The sequence below is a fragment of the Cnephaeus nilssonii genome, assembly GCF_951640355.1.
Source record: "Cnephaeus nilssonii genome assembly, chromosome: 5".
In the NCBI taxonomy this organism is placed as follows: domain Eukaryota; kingdom Metazoa; phylum Chordata; class Mammalia; order Chiroptera; family Vespertilionidae; genus Cnephaeus; species Cnephaeus nilssonii.
This window is the reverse complement of record NC_137076.1, coordinates 44,060,175-44,080,243: the sequence shown is the minus strand read 5'-3', so window position 1 is coordinate 44,080,243 and position 20,069 is coordinate 44,060,175. Positions and strand designations below refer to the sequence as shown.

At 37.5% G+C, this 20,069-nt stretch overlaps 1 protein-coding gene across 2 annotated transcripts in view; it reads right to left on the bottom strand.

Annotated features, from left to right (window-relative positions):
- Positions 1-10,472, bottom strand: part of GRIA2 (glutamate ionotropic receptor AMPA type subunit 2) — a gene marked incomplete at both ends in the record, with an annotated part of 125,221 nt that extends 114,749 nt beyond the window's left edge. For both annotated transcript variants that reach the window (XM_079770813.1, XM_079770812.1), the window contains 2 exons: positions 9,713-9,853; positions 10,385-10,472. In XM_079770813.1, coding sequence (XP_079626939.1) covers positions 9,713-9,853; positions 10,385-10,472 — 229 coding nt within the window. The remainder of the gene's footprint in view (positions 1-9,712; positions 9,854-10,384) is intronic.
- Between the last annotated feature and the right edge of the window lie 9,597 nt (positions 10,473-20,069).

Sequence of the window (20,069 nt, the reverse complement as noted above, 5' to 3'; positions counted from 1 at the left end):
AGCTAGTAAAAACTAAAAAAAAAAAAAATTAAAAAATGGTAAAACAGATAAAGCTATAAATTTTGAAAGTGCTTGGGAATTATGGAGCTCAATAACTCCATTTTATACAAAAACTAAAAACAAGATTGAAAATTTTTATTCCTCAAAAACACAAGACAGGAATAAAGAAAAATAATGATGTAAGTTGAAATGTATCTTTCAAAAAAAGTTAGTAAAACATACACCCTTGCTACTACCCCTAGAGATGGTCACTTGCAGAATTTCTTTGCCAAAGCCTTGTAATGAGATTTTGTTTTTGTTTTTGTTTTTGTGTTGTTTTTTTTCTAAAGATAAGCCCTTTTTCCACTTTAGAATTGTAGGAGCTATTTCTGTGGTAGCTGGATCATTCAAAACAGGTAGTCCCTTTAAATATATGTAATTCATATACATAGCTTACATGAAGCCCTTGAGGAGTGTGTCTAAAATGTTCCATATCTAAACTACTAAAATGGATATAACAATTTTTTCAAATATATTGATGAAACTGATCACCTTATAGTCCTTATTCTTCAGGTTTAAAGTGTTCACTGTCTCAAATTATTTGTCTCAAATTATCCTTTAATAATTTAATAATTAATGACAAAATTACATATTGTTCAAAAGTTATCATTAATTTTGTTAAATATTCTTCTAAGACCTGCTAATATATTTTAATTATATCTAGGATTGTTGAAAATCCTAGATATATTTCAGATGTGAAGAAATAGAATATATTACCACCAGATAACATAAGACTAAAAGTTAAATATTTCTGTGTTCTACTGATAAACCTCATTTATCAGCACTTACCAAACAGTTCTTGGTAACAGTACACTAAGTTATCCTGCCTCTTGGAGATTTCCTGCATCCCTGGCTCCCTTCCCACACTTTAAGAAATCTGACAATTTCAATCTGCAATAGAAACTTTTTTCTTTGACCTGAAAATACTTATTTTGTTTTTTTAAATATATTTTTTATTGGTTTCAGAGAGGAAGGGAGACAGAAACATCAGTGATGAAAGAGAATCACCAATCAGCTGCCTCCTGCACACCCCCCACTGGGGATTTCCTCCTACACACTCCCACCATACTCCCCACCCGGGATCACTGGGGATTGAGCCTGCATGTGCCCTTGACCAGAATCAAACCTGGGACCCTTCAGTCCACAGGCCAGTGTTCTATCCACTGAGCAAAACTGGCTAGGCCTCAAAATACTAATTTTGAAATGCTTGTTCTATCCTTTTATTCTTGCACAGAAATTTAAAAATATATAGCTCAATTGCTGACATATTCTTTCTGCAATAGAATGAACACTAATGCTAGAGAAATTGTAAAATGAATACTAAATCTGAAACAATAGTATTTTAATGCAAAGCCTTAATATCAGCTGCAAAAGGTTTATGGAATAAGAAAACCTTTTCTTATAGCAAATTATATAACCTGAGTTTCAATTAAATTCATATTGAAGTTAGAAACGATTGAGTAAGACCATATTTTGTTATAGGGATGAAAATCAGATTAATACTTCACTATATTTTTAAAATAAGCACAGAGTATACTCAGGATATATAAACATATTTCTATCATTTCCATCAGTATAATTGGCCATTTAGACAGATTAGACTAAAAATATTTGTATCAAAGGGGCACCTTCTGAGGTTCACTGAAATTCAATCAGAGTGAAAGAATCAGGGGACCATAAAATAAGTGAATATCATAGAATTTATAGTTTACAATTAACTTTACATGAAGGATAAATAAGCTCTGTAAACATAGGATGCCCTGTTCAAAGACAAACTAAAACTTAGGCATTGCTCAATTCAAATCGGTTTGTATTTATATTTTAAATACTGAAATAATCAGGAAAAAATGTGGAATTAGCATACCCATAAATAAACTACATAAAACTATAAAGTAAAATTCTGAAGAACAAATCTAAATAGTAAAACTATGAGAAGTATATATGTCAATTATTTGAGAAATCTGAAGACATATGAAAATCAAACAATCTAAGAAACTGTCTACTCATAAATTCCCTTACTGTAATGACTCCCTTTTCTCCCAAACCTATTTGTTCTATTTAATTGAAGACACTTATAAGGGTAAATATTCTAAATTTTAAATTAACGCTAGATTACAAATTAGTAGTAAGCATACTGGATAATTTTTCTATGATATGTTAATTAATGGATAAAAACAAAACTATAATAACAAATTAGGGCTTTTGCTGAAGCAAATTTATCAATAGAATAAAATAGGACAAAACTGCCCTAGCTGGTTTGTCTCAGTGGATAGAGTGCTGGCCTGCGGTCTGAAAGGTCCGGTCAAGGGCACATGCCTGGGTTGCGGGCTCAATCCTCAGTAGGGGGCGTGCAAGAGGCAGCTGATCAATGATTCTGTCTCATCATTGATGTTTCTATCTCTCTTTCCCTCTCCCTCTCCTTCCCATCTGTAATCAATAAAAATATTTTTAAAAATAGAACAAAACTAATTAGAAAACAAATCCTAAAGATAGACTGCTTGAACAAAAATAGAAAAAAAAGGCATGCATATAAAAAAAATCACACATATTAGTGAAAATATTAGAAGAATTGGCTTGTGTCAAGAAACTGTGTCCATAAAATTCTCAAAGACATTTACTATAAAATATATTATAATTTAGTACTTTAAAAAATTCACTAAAATAATTAACAAGGGATATCATGATATATAATACCCTGAGATATGTGTGTGCAGGTGAGGGGGGTAGACTATGACAATTTTGTTGCCATTAAAAAATATTTATAGTCACATTTTGAGGAAAATGCAAAACTAAAATGGAAGCTAAATACACACACCCAAAACTGTCTGGTCCCTTATAATGGATTCTTGTATTCTAATCACTTGCAACATGGCTTTTGCATCATCCTAACAACATTTGTAAATCCTCTAAAAATGTATATTGTACATATTTTAAGCAAATCATTTTAACATATAGCAATGTAGCTTTAGGGATAAGTAAATAATAACTTTGAACATATCTAGCTTTTAGAGGAAAATGTAAAACATATTACACCTTCCTCTAAATAGGACTTAAATCAGATACCAAGTAGTTTCTTTTGACATCCAAGTGTAGAGAAAAAGCAAAACTCTGACTTTAAAAAGTATAATTTTATAATACGAAAATATATCACATGTAATGTCTTTAAGAGATAAATAATCATTAAGGGCCTCAAAGCACTGAGCACTATGCTAGGGTTTGTGAAAGTTACATAGACAACAATGGTATGATCCTGCCTTCAAGAATGTCACATTTTTCATTCTCCAAGTTAACTTTAAAATGTGTTCATTCTATAATTTAAAATGATCAAAAATGACAAAAAAGTTTAAATTGAACAATACTGAAAAATAACAGAGGTGGACTCCTAATCAACACCAATGGAAGAACCACATTTTTATCCAAATTAGTAAAATTTTCTCCGAAAACATTTTGATGTTTGAAATTTTTTTAATCATAGGTGATTTTGAAATTTTGACTTTGAATTCAACAACTAGTTTCATTTTGTATTGAAGAAACATAGTCATATAACTGGTTTGTCACTTTGTTATTCAGATCATTAGAGAAAACCTCAGAAATTGTGACTAAAAATTGCCAAAACAAAAAAGCTAATATTTTAATGGTATCTAGAGTATCTTCTGTAGAATCCTTAAAAAATTAAGAAAAATAAATTAATCAGTAGCATTAATATCCCAATAAAATGTTTAAATCTGATATTTTAGCTCTTTGAAATGTACCCTTTTCTCCCTTAAAAAACACACAAAGCAACCACATAGTTCTGTATATCCATTCAGATTTCATTTCCTATAATAGCATTTCCTGTGCAGATTAGATCCTTCTATCAGTTGTTTTTTTAAGGGGAAAAGAAAAGAAGGAGGAAGAGGAAGGGAACAAATGCAAACTCTTTGAAAACTCAATTATACAGTAACACATTCTAAAATAATTAGGAAGCAACTGCTCTTTTTGAGCCTTTCTTAAAATTTTCGGGGCTGTGGAAGTTTTACAATTTCTGATGTTATTGGAAGAGATTACAAGAAGATCTAAGATTTGGACATGAATCAGCATCCATGTCAGCATAATGTCACAGTGCATGACCCTATCACTTTAGAGGCTTGATCTGAAATGGAAATGCTCTATACTTCCAGTCAGCAGGGTAAAACCTGCAAGACCTCAAAAAGGAATAGCATAGGAATAGATTCTTAACATTAAGGTTGTATAGTTTCATACAGTAATTTGTATTCAGTTTCTCTTTTCCTAAAATAGAATATTTCAACCAACACCATTCTTTGATTTCTGTTTAGTACAATCTATTATTTTCTTAAAATTCTCTTGTGGTAATTAAAATATGAACATTTACAAAAAAAAAAAATCTAGTGAAAATTAATTATTCTTCCATACAAGAGTTCTTTCTTTCTTTGTAACCTCCAATTGAATATGACTGAATGTTTACACCACCGTGTTGTAAGGTATTGTGTACTGGTACATGTGTTCATGGGTTTCTTCACACCATGAATACTTATCATTGCATAAAAGCATCCAAGTTGAATGTGGTTTTATTAAATTTTGCATATCTTTAAGTCGGTAACTCCAGGTTTTAGTAATTACCTCAACAAAAATGGCAAAACTTGGTAATCCAGCCAATCTATAACTACATACAATCTATAATTATAAGTATACATATGCACATATTACATTTTTGTATGTATACAACACACATGAAGTTGCATTGATAAAAAAGCGTAATAAAGGCTTAAGAGACATTAATTAGATGAACACAGATACACAATCTCAGAGATTCATGACCAAAACCCAATGATAAGAAATACACCTTTTAAATGATATCTGGAGAATCAAGGCTAAAGAGCTAAAATCATATTATTTTAGAATTCTCTCTCTTCCAAGAGCATTTACAATCAGTGCTGTTTCTGAATGGCTTTATAACTCAGGTTTACAAAAATATTTAAAATAATCAACTTTAAAAGTAAAATTGAATGCACTCTGTTCTTAAAAGGCATCAGGAATTATCTTTCAAACAGCATTTTAATTTTTTTTTCAAAGTAGGTGCCATTTATGTATATTTTTATTGTTTTCCTAAATAAAATTTTGTAACGTTTCAAAAGGTATTCAGTGTGCGCAACAGTTTTATGAAAGAACAATATTTTCTCCAACATCTCCATCTGCTGGCTTAGAGGAAAAAGTAGATTTTTATCTATTTCTTAAAATTTAATATTTTATGATTTGTTTTTATGTAATTGAAATATAAAATGATTAAATTATTATTAAATAGACAAATAGCTATTTGTCAGTTAATCATGAAATAAATAGAAAGATTTGAGCAAGAAATCTAATATTTAATATTTTAAATTCCAAAATCCTATGGGATCAAACAATCATGTTTACAGTCCATTTAGACAGTTTTATTTTAAACACGCTTTAGTAATGAGAACATTAACATTTATTAAATTTTTTTAGAATGCAATAGCATTTAGTGTTTTTTTTTCTAAGATCTGCTGTTGATTTTATTAACAATATATACTATGTGGTGTAAATACATATGCAATATCATATTTACTGTTTTCACAATTCTGAATTACCGCAATAAACTGCTTCTGTGTAAGAACTATTAGACCATCTTCACATCCTCATACTAAAGTTCTAAGACAAGACCACAGAGGCCAGTACACAGGCCTGCAACTCTTTGAAAACTATTCAAAAGGACACGGTGGAGAAAGGTTGAAAAAAATTAATATAAGAAAAACCTTCATTTATTATCTGACAACTACAGGTCATTCAATAAATATGGGAGGGAGTGGGGAGAAAGAAATTCTTGAGGCCCATCACCGGTTTCAACTGTTGAACAATCATGCTCAAATGCTAGTCTCTTTTTTCTCTAATTTTATGGTTTTCATATTCTCATAATGAATGTTTTTGTTTCAACAGCCTTCAGGGAAAAAGACTGAAAACCTTAGTATTATCTGTACCTACAAAGAAAGGAAGGAGGAAGACGGGAAATGGGGGAAGGAGAGGCAGGTGGGGGTGAGGGGTGGGGACAGGAAGGCAGAGAGAGAAATTGGAATCCGTCTTTATTTCCTCAGGTACCCATGGAAACAAGTGGGAACAAATAGGTACTTGCATTATCCCACTGTGACTGTGAAAGAGAAGGATGTGGGAGTTCAGTGCAATGCACAGTCATTTTACCCACTTCAGAATATAATGACTTCATTTCATTTGCATAACCTTAACCCACTCAGTAGATCTTGCTGGATCCTTAAGTGGTTGTCAACCTCAGCAGTTCCAAATAAGTTCCTCCATCTCAGAAATAAAATTAAATTAGCAAACTAATGTATTTTGTACTTTGAAATAATTCAAGTATGAAACACCACTTTCTTAATATGTAAACTTAATCCTGTGTAATTTTTATGGTTTAACTAGGAGAACAAGCTACTTTCTGAACACTGATTGATGACACATATTTTAATAATGGAGTTTAAGAGTAGACTTCCTTCGATTTCTGGGAGAAAAGAGAGAAAGTCATTTTGGTTTTAGCTATAAACACATTTGATGCTGCTGCTTCCATAGAGAAACGTGGACTCCCCTGACTAAAAAGGCAAGAAAACAAAGCCAAGCACTGGAGAAAAACCTTGAGCAGGATTTAAATGATCAAGACTCATCTGGACACATTTGATATTAGAGATTTCCATTCATTTCTTGATTGCTGACTTGGTAATTGTAGTTTTATATAAGCGTCTTTTTCTCTGAAAAGAGTTAAACTATTTTTACATTTTTTGTTGCCTGATGCAAAAAAAAAGAATAAGGATACAAATATTTTACAATCTCCAGATTTTGAAATTCCTAAAAGAATAAAGACACGGAGCCACAAAAATGGTCAATGAATCAATGTCAACTCCAGAAAATTCTAGCCAATGAGCTCTCCTATAATAGTGCCTCAGTAGTTCTCTTTAGCAATCAGTAAGATTACTTATGATAAGGATGTTGCAAATGCCATCATTCTGAAGTCCCATGAGGGAACCTTGAAAATGCATTCAGTTCCTCCCCATCATTTGTTTTAGTGTCCTAGAATAATAATCCATGGAGGAGTATTTGGGGATCTGGAGACACGTACATTTTAATTTCAGCTTCATTTTCCGAGCAAATCAAAACAAAACAAATGTGTGCAAAATGAAGATGTCACTTTCATTTATTTTTCTCAGGACTGTAGTCAAACAAATTATGTGTGTGTAAATGAAATCCATGTCCTTTAGTACATGGATGTATCCTTCTGTGGACGTTCTTTGAGTTATATATGTGTTTAATACATTTACATTTCCTGTCTGCATATTTTATTTCAATAAAATTTATATTAAAAAATACATCTATTTTAAAATATTGAGACTGAAGACCTAAATTAGTTAACTAACCTAAACTAACCATAACCTTTAATCTTTACAAAGCTCCAATACAGTGATCCAGCATTTGGTGGAGTCAAGGAATTTTAATTTTGTTCAGTGGACATGCACCCATTATATCTCAGTCAGGCCCTCTTGTTATTTTCACCAGTGACTGAACTTCTCAATCATCAACCATTTTCAAAGAGTAAAGATTTCAGTTACGTTCACCTCAGTACTTCCAGTAATCATAGTCTTGCCATAGGTTTATTACTTTTCAAAGCATTTTCACACTAGTATATAATACAGTTAGGTACTTAGCACAGTTGTATGTCAGTCATAATTCAGGGGAAAAAAACTGGGAACTTAATATCAAATCAAATGAATAATCTAAATCTGTTAGGTAAATAGGTCAAGTATAAAAACCTTCAAAAATTAAACTATATATATATATATATATATATATATATATATATATATATATATACATACATATGTGTGTGTGTGTGTGTGTGTGTGTATATATATATATATATATATATATATATATATATATGAGAGAGAGAGAGAGAGAGAGAGAGAGAGAGAGAGAGAGAGAGAGATTTTCCAAGATAGCCTTATATTTTTATGGAGGTTTTTTTTGAAGCTGCAAATCCACTTTAAGAGTCTCTGTCTCTCTATCTCTCTCCTTCCTTACCCCTCCTTCCCACGCCCCCTCCCCCAGTTTCTTTTCTCACTTGGTATCAACATTTGAAGAAAACTTGTAGCACTGAAACCTTCTTAAATAGGGTCTTTATAACAATTTAATCATAGGCATCTAATCTAATAGGAGTATCATCATGACCCTGTTCTAATGCTCAAAGAAAATTGTTTCATATCTTTAATCATCCGGGTGACAGCGGTTTCAAAATGAGTTGATAATGGCCCTGATATGATAATCAAGCTAACCCATCGAATACACGATTAAGACTTAATATGAGGAAGTGGGATGGCACCAGTTGTTTGCCTGCGGTGGGAAGGGAGCAGTTGGGCTTTTTTCTGTGGTAATTTTCCACTCGCTCCTTTACACCGTCGCCAAAATGGGAGGTGCGCCATCTGCAAAGCCCCCTCCAAATTGTTAACTATGAAATACAAACTGCACACATCAGATCAGGGAAGGACCATCCCAGCCCCTTCGGCAGGAAATGATGGCAGCTGCCGGGGAAAGGGCAGGAAGGCACAGGGGCCGCGCCGCACAGCCCACGCGGGCGCGGGGGCTGGAGCTCGGGGATGGGTTCGGGCCGCAGCGCCTTTCCTTTGCACCCTTGAGAGACCTAACTGCTTGGATTCGGTTACTTTGTAGCCTTGAGAGCGAGCTTCGTCGCGTGTCCCGCAGCCCCGCGCGGCGTGAGAGGGCCAAGATGGGTAACTAACGGCAAAGACTAAGATGGCTGATCAGAGAGACTTCTCCGGATTTCCCAACTCAGCCGGATCCGACTGCTTTCGGGTCCTTTTCCTCTCGCTGCCCTGGCCGGCGCCAGGCTACCTGAGAACAAAGCGCACCCGGCCGGCGGGCTGCCCGCGGCCTCCCCGGCGGAACTGCGCCCTTCCATGCGAAGCCGGGGCTCCACGGAGCGGCGAGGAACGGACACGCGCCCGCCCCACGGGTGCCGGGCCGGGTAGACCCCGGGCCTGCGTCAGCCTCTCCGCGCACCGCCCCGCGCCCCTCCGGGGGGCGTTATGTAACAGACCCGAGCCCAACTCCGGAGCCATTTCACAACTAGCCCCGCCGAGGCGGACACCCTAGGGCTCGCGGGGTCTGTAGAGTGAACCCCACCTGGCCTGGACACCTAAGCCGCGGGCGACGGCTGCAGCTGCCTGGGCTCGGGCAGTCCCCTGTGGGATCTACCCAAAGCCCCACGGCGCGCCCTGGGGAACAACGTGTTCTCTGTGGGCAGGGTGCCACCAGGCGCGCAAGGAGGGGAAGGAAGGGGCAGCGAGAAGCAGTCGGTATCAGCTGGAAACCCCTGAACCTAAGGGAGCCCCCCCAGCTCCAACTCCCACCCCACCTCTCCAGTGCGCACACTCTTCGATTCCTTTTTGCTCCCTCCTCAACACCCCCGACCGGCGGGGGTCCCCGAGATGGCAGCCACCGTCTCCCCCTGCGCTGTCACACGCACGCGCGTGTGCAGCCACTCACACCCACACACTGAAAGACGCACACACCACCCCGCACTCACACTCGCTGGCTTTCCGCGTGCGGCGCCCGAAAGGCATGAATATTCATTACTTACAAGCATTGGTGACTGCGAAGCTGTTTGCTACCTCCAAATTGTCGATGTGCGGTGTGAGTCTGAACTCCGAAGTGGAAAACTGAACCATCCCTACCCGAAATGCACTGTATTCTTGATCTGCGCCCCTGGGAAAGAGCCCCCCTGCAAAGAACAAACACCAAGCAGGGGAATCGTGTCAGTGCCCGGGAGGAAAAGGAGAGGAGCCCGCTAGTGCCCAACAGCCCAGGAGTCTCTTATTCACGCTAACAAGCGGAATTAAACACATGAAGGGGCTCTGGCAGCTGGGGGTCAAACATCCAAATAGTAACCAAGGGGTCAAGGCACAGCGTCTGAGGGCAAGGCAGGTGGCCAGAAACATTTGCCTTTCCTCCTAATCACAAGCTTTGCATTCAGACCCCTAGAGAATCTGAGCAAACGGGAAAATGTTAAGGCAGAATTAATAAAACCTGGAGGGCAGAAATGAGATTCCCCCCCCCCCCCCTATTGTATCAAGGCATCGTCTTTTCCCTCTGCTTCACCCTAAGAAAAACATGTATATTCTAGGCAGTTTAAATCTGGAATGCAGTCAAGGTATGACATAAGTCTACATGACATGAATTAATCTGTTCACTGTGAACAAAGATTACTACCAAATTATGCACAATTCAAAAGCAGAGCACAAAGGATACCTACCTATCTGTATGCTGTTAGAAGAGACACCAAAAATTAGTCCCCATAAAACAGGAGAAAGGAGGACAGATATATGCATAATCTTTTGCATTTCCAAGAAAAGTAGAGCATCCACAAAATATCCCCCTTTTTCCCCCTTTTCCTCCTCTTCCTTCTTTGGCCGTTTTCCTCAGCAAATTAGATCCTCCGCATTTTTGAAACAGCAATTTAGCACCAAGCTGCTACAACCCTGAAGTGGAGGCAGAAGAATTCCTATTTCCCAGGTCCTGCTGGTGGCTGCTGATGCCCTGCGCCCTGTCCCAGCTCCTGAAGTCCAGAGGACTGGCTGGATGCAGTTTTCAGCGGAGCTGCCGCTGTGGTCCCAGTGCCTTGGAATATTCAGCACCCTCCCATGCACTCACACACACTCACCCTCTCTCGCGCTCTCTTCTCCCTCCTCTCTCTCTCTCTCTCTCTCTCTCTCTCTCTCTCTCTCTCTCTCTCTCTCTCTCTCTCTCTCACGCGCGCGCGCGCTCGCGTACACACACACACACACACACACACACACAGCAGACACACACAGACACACACACGCAAGTCACAGAGAGGGGCAGGCAGTCCCGGACGCGCGTGCGCGGCTCGCAGCAGGCTGCCGGCGCGCGCGTCCACCCCTCCCCCGCCCCGAAACCCGCACCCTGCACAGCCCGGGCCGCGTCGCGTGCGCGGCGCTGAGAAAGCGCGGCTCAGAGCCCGGCAGCGGGTTTCCCTTGGCGAGACCTCGGGTCTCGCGAGCTGTCGCGCCCACCGCTCGCTCCTGCCTTTCAGCACCGAGGACAGCGCCCTGCTCCCAGCCCGGCGCTACCTTTGTGTCGCCTGTGCAGCTGCCACGGAGATGCTCCAGCCTGGACCGAAGGCAGCAGAGCTGATTTCCGGCCGCTGTGCAGAAGAAGCCGGACTGCTAATTGTTGTTGGCAGTGAAGCGGTCTGTCACCAGGCCCAGCTGTTTTGGGTTAAAAAGTAATCTTGACTTTTAATTTCAAGAACCTGTGAAACCCACTTCAGCAGTATCGAAACGCTGCCATTCACTTCACCTGATCCAACCAAAACGCAAATAAGCAAACAAAAGTCCCATTGAAGAAGTGTTCCAAAATTGTGAACTTTAGCTAGAGATGACATAGCCGTGATCCAGAGAAAAAAAACCCCACATTCTACGTATAGAGCTTGAATCTTTGAAATCACTTTGCATGGAAATCCAGTCTTTTAGCGTGTGTTCCACTGGGCTGTGATGCCAACGTGCCGAGCCAGCTGGGTGAGGGGAGCTCTCCACAGCCTTCACTGAAGACTCTCACCTGTAGTAGAGACAGGCAGACTTGGTTCCATGGAAGCCCTTTTTTATATACGGATTGAAAACAGAAGGCTTTCCCTGCGTTTCAAGGAGGAAAGGCTCCTGAGAAAAAGAAATCAGGAGCTGAAGCAGGTCTAGAAAGGGCTCTGAGCTGCAGACCCTTTCCCAGACACCCAGAAACCGAATGTTGGAGTCCAGCGCATTTTGGCTGTGAGTTCGGAAACATCACTGCCCACAGAAAGCAAGCTGTTATCCTTCAGAAGCCACGAGCTCCAGACCACTGGGGGGGAAAGATCAGGTTAGGGATTAAACATGTGTGGGATAGGAGTTAGGAGGACTGCAGACTGGTCTTCCCCGTGTGGAATTTGAGCATTTCATGTGAAATTGCTTGCCAAACCCATGCTGGGAACCTGCTCTGGAAATTCCCTCTGCTGCCCCAGAAATTTGTCATTAAAGTAAATGGCTTTTGTGGTTTAAACAAAGAAATAAAGGAAGATTAAGTACAAGGGACTGTTTCCAGGAGGCAGGAAATCAGAAAGCACAATAATAAAGGGATAACTTGCTAATATTTCGGAAGGTGAAGAAAGTCAGTCCATCAGACTGCCTTCCAGTGCAATAGTCAGATCATTCCTTCAGCCTTGTGTTGGCTGTATTATTGAATACTTGCCGCTTAATCAATCTGAGCCTCAATTTTCCCATTTTGAAAATGTGATTTCAAGATATGGTTTTCCCTGTTTTTTGATATGTATTCCTCAAGGAGGAAGTGCACATATTTATAATTTATTACTAAGCTTATAGCCTACAAGTAAAAAAAAAAAAACCTCCCAATATTATCCCCAATAAATTATTTTAGTCTGTTAATAAACACTTCATTGTATATGAAATGGATTCTGTGAGTTAAAGTGCATTTAGCCTTTTAAAATTAAATAAGAATAAAAGTAGTGAGACAATATTTATCCAATTTGAAAGAATAATTGAACAAATCTTACCTACTCAATCCATAATTGAGATGTAAGGCATAACAATGATATGAACTGATTCCCTATAATCTCTCTCTCTCTCTCTCTCTCTCTCTCTCTATATATATATATATATATATATATATATTCATCTATATATTCATACATATATATATATTCATCTATATATTCATACATATATATTCATCTATATATGAATGAATGACAGCTCAGAGCAAAATAAAAATATTTTTTCAGATATTTCCTGTTTTTCTCCATTTAATTTTTTTATAAAAAAACTTTTGATTTTATACAAAATATCTTGGAATGAAAGAAGTGAGAGAGCAAAAGAGATAGGAGCTTAGATGTGGAGAAACAGTGATGTTTAAAGTGTAGTTCAATGTAAATTACTTTTTTAAAAAGACATTTCAAAAACTATTTCAAAGTCTAGGCCCTAGGGCAACAACGAACTAAAAACTGCCTGAATTACATTCTATAGAAACAAATAGTATAAAATAAGAGTTTGCTGAATCATAGAGCATTTTTCTGGTAAATCATATGTAAGAACTCAGGGTAAACATTACTGTTTACTGACCAATTATAATTTATATATAAAACATAAATAAAAATTTTAGAAGGCATTGCTTGTAGTTCAACTTCTATTGTATTATTGTTTCTTTCACAAGGTAGATTTGTATGTACTTTTCACAATATATCTAGGTATATTTCCTGCAATACAGCATAATTATTTTAATATTATAATTCGTATCACTTTTTCAAATTCACTATTATATTTATACGACTTATATTTTTCAAACATAGAATACTGTCAATATAAATGTAATAAATTTAAATTGACTGAAATAATGGTCATGAAAATAAATGTTAAATGCTATCATTTATTTTGAATGTTTAGGAACTTTTTGTTTCAAGAATATATGTGAAATTGGTCATCAATAAAATCTATTTTGAAAATTTCCAAGCCACTAGGAGTACTGTTAAATAGTGTTTATCAAGAAACAGTTTGCGACTCTCTGCCCTCTGCTGTTCAATTTTGGTAATTATCTAAAATATAAGTATTGTTTCTGAAGCAAGGTGTAAATTACATTTAAAACAAGAAGCAATTAAAATATTATCCACCCTATCATTTGTTTGTTTGATTGTCTTTTGTTACAGTTGTTGTGTTTTATGTGTGTTTAAATATAATTTTAAAATTAAAGCTAATAATAAATAATATATGTAAAATTTCAATTCCTGTTTTACTCAATCTTTGTTTCAATATAGGAAACAATAATTTTTATTTTAAACCTGCTTTAAAATGTTTGAGGATTTTATATATGCTTATCCATTCTGCACAGTTTTAATTTGTGTTCTATGATGAGAAAGCTGTGCATAAAGGAATGTCATTGTGTGGGTCTGGGAACTATAATTTTGAAATAACTGGAAGAGCAAATTCTGGCTGATTTCATTATCAAAATTGTATTATAAATGTGTGTGCAACAGTTCCTAGTGATGGAGTCTCACCAAAGTGAGATCATCACTTCTCTTCCTATTGATCCTCTGGAACTGTGAGAATGTAGGCCATCTGAAAGGCTTGGATGCAACACTGCATTACAAAAGTTGAGTCCATGCTAATATCAGCAGAAGATACATAGTTAGCAGTTCCTACAGAAGGAACCCAGGTTCCCCAATTGAAACCCAATTGGCTAAGAAAGAGAACATTTTAAAAATAGAAGAGAAAGCATGAGACTTTTCAGGGCTATAAATAGAAATATTCATTCTGGGGAATTTTAGTGCTTTAATTAAGATAAAGAATAATATCAATGTAAATAGTTATTCAGATTGAGGCAATAATATTTTTTGTGCAACAAAAATTAAAATCACTGACTCAGTAAGATCAATTACATGACCCAAAACATATATATACTAGTAGCCCTTCACACAATATCGCGCTCAGTAGACCACCCGTCGCTTCTGCAGGAGGTGGGCCCGCTGTCTCCTCTCTGGGCCTGCGCTTGGCCTTGGAGGCTGCGGGCCGGCCCCCCTGTCTCCCAGAGGCCCACCGCAGCCGGGGCTCACCATGGTGATGAAGCAAGCATTCTGCCAGGCCGCTCACGCTGCCCGCTCTCAGCAGCAGTCCCCCCAGGACTGGGGAACTCCAGCGAGACTGAGGGGACTGGGCGCCACCATCTTGTGGCTACAGGTGCCGCGATCTTTGTGACAGAGTGATGGTTAATTTGCATATTACCCTTTAATTAGGATATATATGTAAAATTTTCAATTTTGATTTTTAGGGGTTTTGATTATATGAATTTTAATTAATTTTATCCCAAAAGATAGCAATCTTATACCAGAAATATTTATTGGAAAATATTTATTTATTTCAAATCATTAATTCAAAAAACTATTAGGGACTACTATATTACAAGTAATGTACTTAATACAGTGGATAATATGATGGACATAATGGAAGCTTTCCTCAGGAAGTTCCCAAACTTCATTCAAGTAAACAAACGATTAAGACCATGTGAGAAGGCAATCAGAATTAAAACAGTCACGTGATTGAGATAATAGGATGAGGCAAGGAAAAATCTATTATGCACAATATATCTTGGAGCTCAGGAAGAACAGAGTGGCCAGAGGATGATACCTGAAATTAGTCAAGTACAGGCTACCTTGGTGAAGAGTTGAGATGTAACTAGTAAGAAGACTTCATTTTTTAAATTAAATTTTTCAGTTTTATTGAAGTATAATTGATAAATAAAACAGTAAGCTATTTAAACTGTACAATGTGTTATTTACTATGTGCATACATTGTGAAAGGATTACCTCCTTCCAGTTAACTATGACACCTATCACCTCACATATTTAACCTATTTTCTTTGCTTGTGAGAACATTTAATTTCTACCTTTAGGAAATTTTAATTACACAGTAGTGTTATCAACTATAGTCACCATGTTTTATACACTAGATACTCAGACTTTAATTCATCTTATAACTGAAAGTTTGTACTCCTGTGCCAACCTCCCTATTTCTCCCATTTTCCAGCTCCTGGCAACCACTTTCCCACTCTATTTCTATGAGTTTGATTTATTCTTTTTCAATATTCCACAGATAAGTGATACTATGCAGTATTTGTCTTTCTCTGTCTGGCTTATTTCACTTAGCATGATGCCCTCCAGATTCATCCATATTGAGGCTGAATAATATTTTGTTGCATGTATATTCTATATTTTTGTGACCCATTCATGCATTGACAGACACTTAGGTTGTTTCTATACAAACTAGCTTACAACAGAATAGGTACACTATTACGAATAATGCTGCAATGAAGATGAGAGTACAGATATCTCTTTGAGATAATGGTCTTATTTCCTTTGGATGTATAGCCAGAGGCAGGATTGCTGGGTCATATGGTAATTCTATTTTTAATTTCTTGAGAAACCTCCATACTGTTTTTCATAGTGTCTGTACCAGCTTACATCCCTATGAACAATATACAGTGGTTCCTTTTTTTCCATATCCTCTCTAGCATTTGTCATCTTTTGCATTTTTAAAAATAGTCATCCTAAAAGCTGAGAGGTGATATCTCATTGTGGTTTTGATTTGCATTTCCCTGATGATTAGTGCTATTGAGCACCTGTTCATGTAGCAGTTGGAAAAATGTCTTAAGGTTATTTGCCCATTCATTGGATTGTTTATTATTTATTTATTTATTTATTTATTTATTTATTTATTTATTTATTTATTTTTACTATTAAGATAAATTAATTTCTTCTATCTTTTGGATATTAACCCCTTATCAAAGATAATATTTGCAAATATTTTCTCCTATCCATAGGTTACCTTTTGATTTTGTTCATAGTTTTGAAAGGAGTTTTTAGGGGTAAAACAGGCAGGTTTAGGAAATTTTAGGGATCAGGGAGTCCTTGGGAAAACCACAGGGCTGCAAAGCTGGGAGCTGCCAGAAGGTATACATTTCCATAGAATAAAGGGAAGGAAGCCCCTCGTTCAGAGAGGGAAGAGGAAAGCCCAAAGGGAATAGGAAAACAATAAGGGAGAAGAAGAGGGGAACCGCAGCATGGGGTTTGAGCTCTGAAGCTGCAATAGTGACTAATCAGAAGGGATGTCAAGACACAAAGAACTGCATCCTTAGAAAAAGGACTTAGTGGGACTCTCTCCCCCTTCCCACAAGGGAGTCTGTGCTTGTTTCTCAATAAATTTCCACCTTTTCCTATACCACCTTTTGTCCGTGGTCTCATTCTTCGACTCCACCTGGACAGGGACCCAGGAATCATCCTGCCCAGAGGAACACCACGTGTTCCAGTTCAATTCTCGCATTTCAGTTTCCTTTGCTGTACAAAAGCATTTTAATTTGATGGAGGCCTACTTGTTTGTTTTTTCTTTTAGTGTCAAATAAAAAAAAATTATTCTCAAGACCAATGTCAAGTAGCTTACCCTTTATGTTTTCTTCTAGGAGTTTTATGTCTTATACTCAAGTTTTTAAACTATTTTGAATTGATTTCTGTGTAAGATTGGGGTCCTTTTGAAGCAGGAATTTTAGGGGGATATAGGCAGGCTTAGGGATTTTTTAGAATTGGGGTCCATGGGAAAGAAACACAGGGCCACAGACTGGGAGAAGGTACGTTTCCATAACACAGGAAACCAGGTGCAGTTACATTCCATAAGACAAGGAGGCAGCAACAGGTATATTTCCATAAGACAAGGGAACTGGAAGTAGCCAAGAAAGGTCTATATTTACAAAATAAAGAGAAGGAAGCCCTTCATTCAGAAGGAGAAGAAGAAAGCCCAAAGGGAATAGGGAAACAATAAGGAAGGAGAGGGGAGAACCTCACATGTCCCCTGTGAGGTTCAACCTTTGAGCCCAGGAGTTACTATGGTAACCAGTCTAAGGGAATAATGACCAATCAGAGGGGATATCAAGGCACCAGGATCTGCAGCCTATATAAGCCATAGGGAAAGGGAACCCAGGGTGACCCTTTTCCCCCCTCCCTACTCGGAGTCCACACTGTGGGACTCTTCTCTCTCCCCTCGTGGGAGTCTGTACTTGTTCTTCAATAAATCTCCACTTTTGCTTTACCACTCTGCCCATGGATTCATTCTTCGATTCCAGTGGACAAAGAATCCAGGTTCCAGTCCAAAAATTCGGTATTGCTTTCATTCTTTTTGCATATGGTGATCCAGTTTTCCTAAAACCATTTATTTAAGAGACCATCCTTTCCCCCATTGTATATGCTAGTATCATTTGTTGAAAATAATTAACTATATGTATATAGGTTTATTTCTGGGCTTTATATTCTGTTCTACAAACCTATGTGAATGTTTTTAATGCCAATACCATACTGTTTTGATTACTATAGCTTTGTAGTATAGTTTGTCCTCCTATGGCACCATCTTGTCTGATGCCAGAACACTTCATTTAAAAGCAGGTATTTCAGGAAAGGCACGTGTGTAGTCCAGGGATTATAAGCAGCACAGTCTTTCTAGAATGAGAAATGTGAGTCAAGGAGAAAAAGGAATAAGCCAGATCATGGAAATAAATGTGTAGTTTATCCTATAGGAAAAGGGAACCATTTTGAGAGTTTTAAGTAAAGAGGTGAGATCGTAAGATTTCCATTTTAGAGGGAGACTAGCTGGAGAATATATGTATGGGGACCCATATTGAATATGGGGAGATCAGGTAAGAGGCTATATTTCTGGTGGGGTGATGAGAATGTGGATTAAGGAAATAATAGTACAGTATGAAGAAAAGGTGGCTTCAGGAAATATTTAGGATTAAAATTTTATAGAAGTTGTTTTTGAACTTACACATGATGGCGGTAAATAATACGGAGATACAAAGCCTACTCTCAGGGTAGAAGGCTGAGTGTTCGGGACAATGTTGTCTCTTCTCAGGATGAGATGTAGAGAATAAGGAAAACAGGTTGGGTTTACAGGGTCTGTGGGTCACATACACTCAAGCTGTTGTGTTGGCCTTTGACACTGATTCTGATACTCAGAGAAGTAGCTTCATCTGAATGTTAATTTTGAGAACCATCAGCCTGTGGGGTTTCATGAGTTACTATTTCTTGAAAAAGTCAAAGCAAAAAATGAAAAAAGAGAAGACACTTAAAAATCCTGATTTCACTTAGTACTGATAAAGATAGAATCATTATCCACTCATTTGAATTGAGCTGTTTCCTTGAGCATGTTTCTACTATATGGTTTTTCCATTTCAATCTCTTTAGAGTAGAACAAGAACTTAAGAATATTTGTGAAAAAATCTAAACAATAAGTTTTTTTTGAATTTTAAGATTTTTCTAGTACTTTATAGAAAAGTACTTCACTGGAACAGAACAAAACCAAGTTACCTACTTTTGTCTGATCCTTTCCAGAAACCTTCATATAGTTTTCAACAATTCTCTTTTCACATGTTATCAATTTACAAAATATTTTAACTAAATTATATAGTAACAATATCAAATTCAATTGTCATAAAATGTTTTCTTCTTTTAAAATACACGTCACTCTCACTCAATGGGTGACAGCAGAAATTAGAAGGGCAAGCTGTTAGTCAAAACTATTCCTCCACTGTTGTTTTTCATATAAGAAAGGACAAAAAGGAGGGAAAAAAAGAAACAAATAAACAGCATAAAACATAGCTACACAGTTTCCAAATATATGGATGATTAAAAGACTTAAAGAGGTAATCATAGCCACTTTCTTCAAATACTCCTTCCATATCCACATTATTTTTGTCAGCACTTTAGTGAAAATTCTTTATTTGGTATATGTGACCCAAACCCTCATTCCTGCAAGATCTAAGTCCTGACATTCTTGTCTTCTGGGTTTTTAGTTTCCTTTTGACTGGACAATGTAGTGAACACTGTAGTGAACAGTGAAACTCCTCACTCCTCTATTGTAAGAGGCACTGTAGTGAACAGTGAAACTCCTCACTCCTCTATTGTATTTTACCTTTCCCCTCCTCCCGGTCCAGGATATCATTTCTATTTTATAATAGGTGCTGCTTTGCATGTACAATGGATCAAATAATGGCATTTCTTTAGGATGGGAAGAGCAGGTGGTGGAATCCTGTGGTATCCTCTGGACAGAAGTGTAGTATATACCAGGTCCCCACGGCAAGGCAGAAGCTACTTCTGAATGGAAAACACTTGCCAGAGAAAAGAGTGTGGCCTTACTTCAAACTCTTGGCATCTGGTCTGTGATTCCCTTACTGGAGCCTGCCACCATCTCCATAGCAGCATCTCTGTCTTCCCAGGCACTTCTGATATCACTGCATTGGCTGAGTCTCAAGACTCAAGTGTTAGTTTGCAATCCAGCCTGAACTTGCCATTGTAGTTTATTTCCTTGGATCAAACTGGCTGCCTTATAGGTTAATATTAT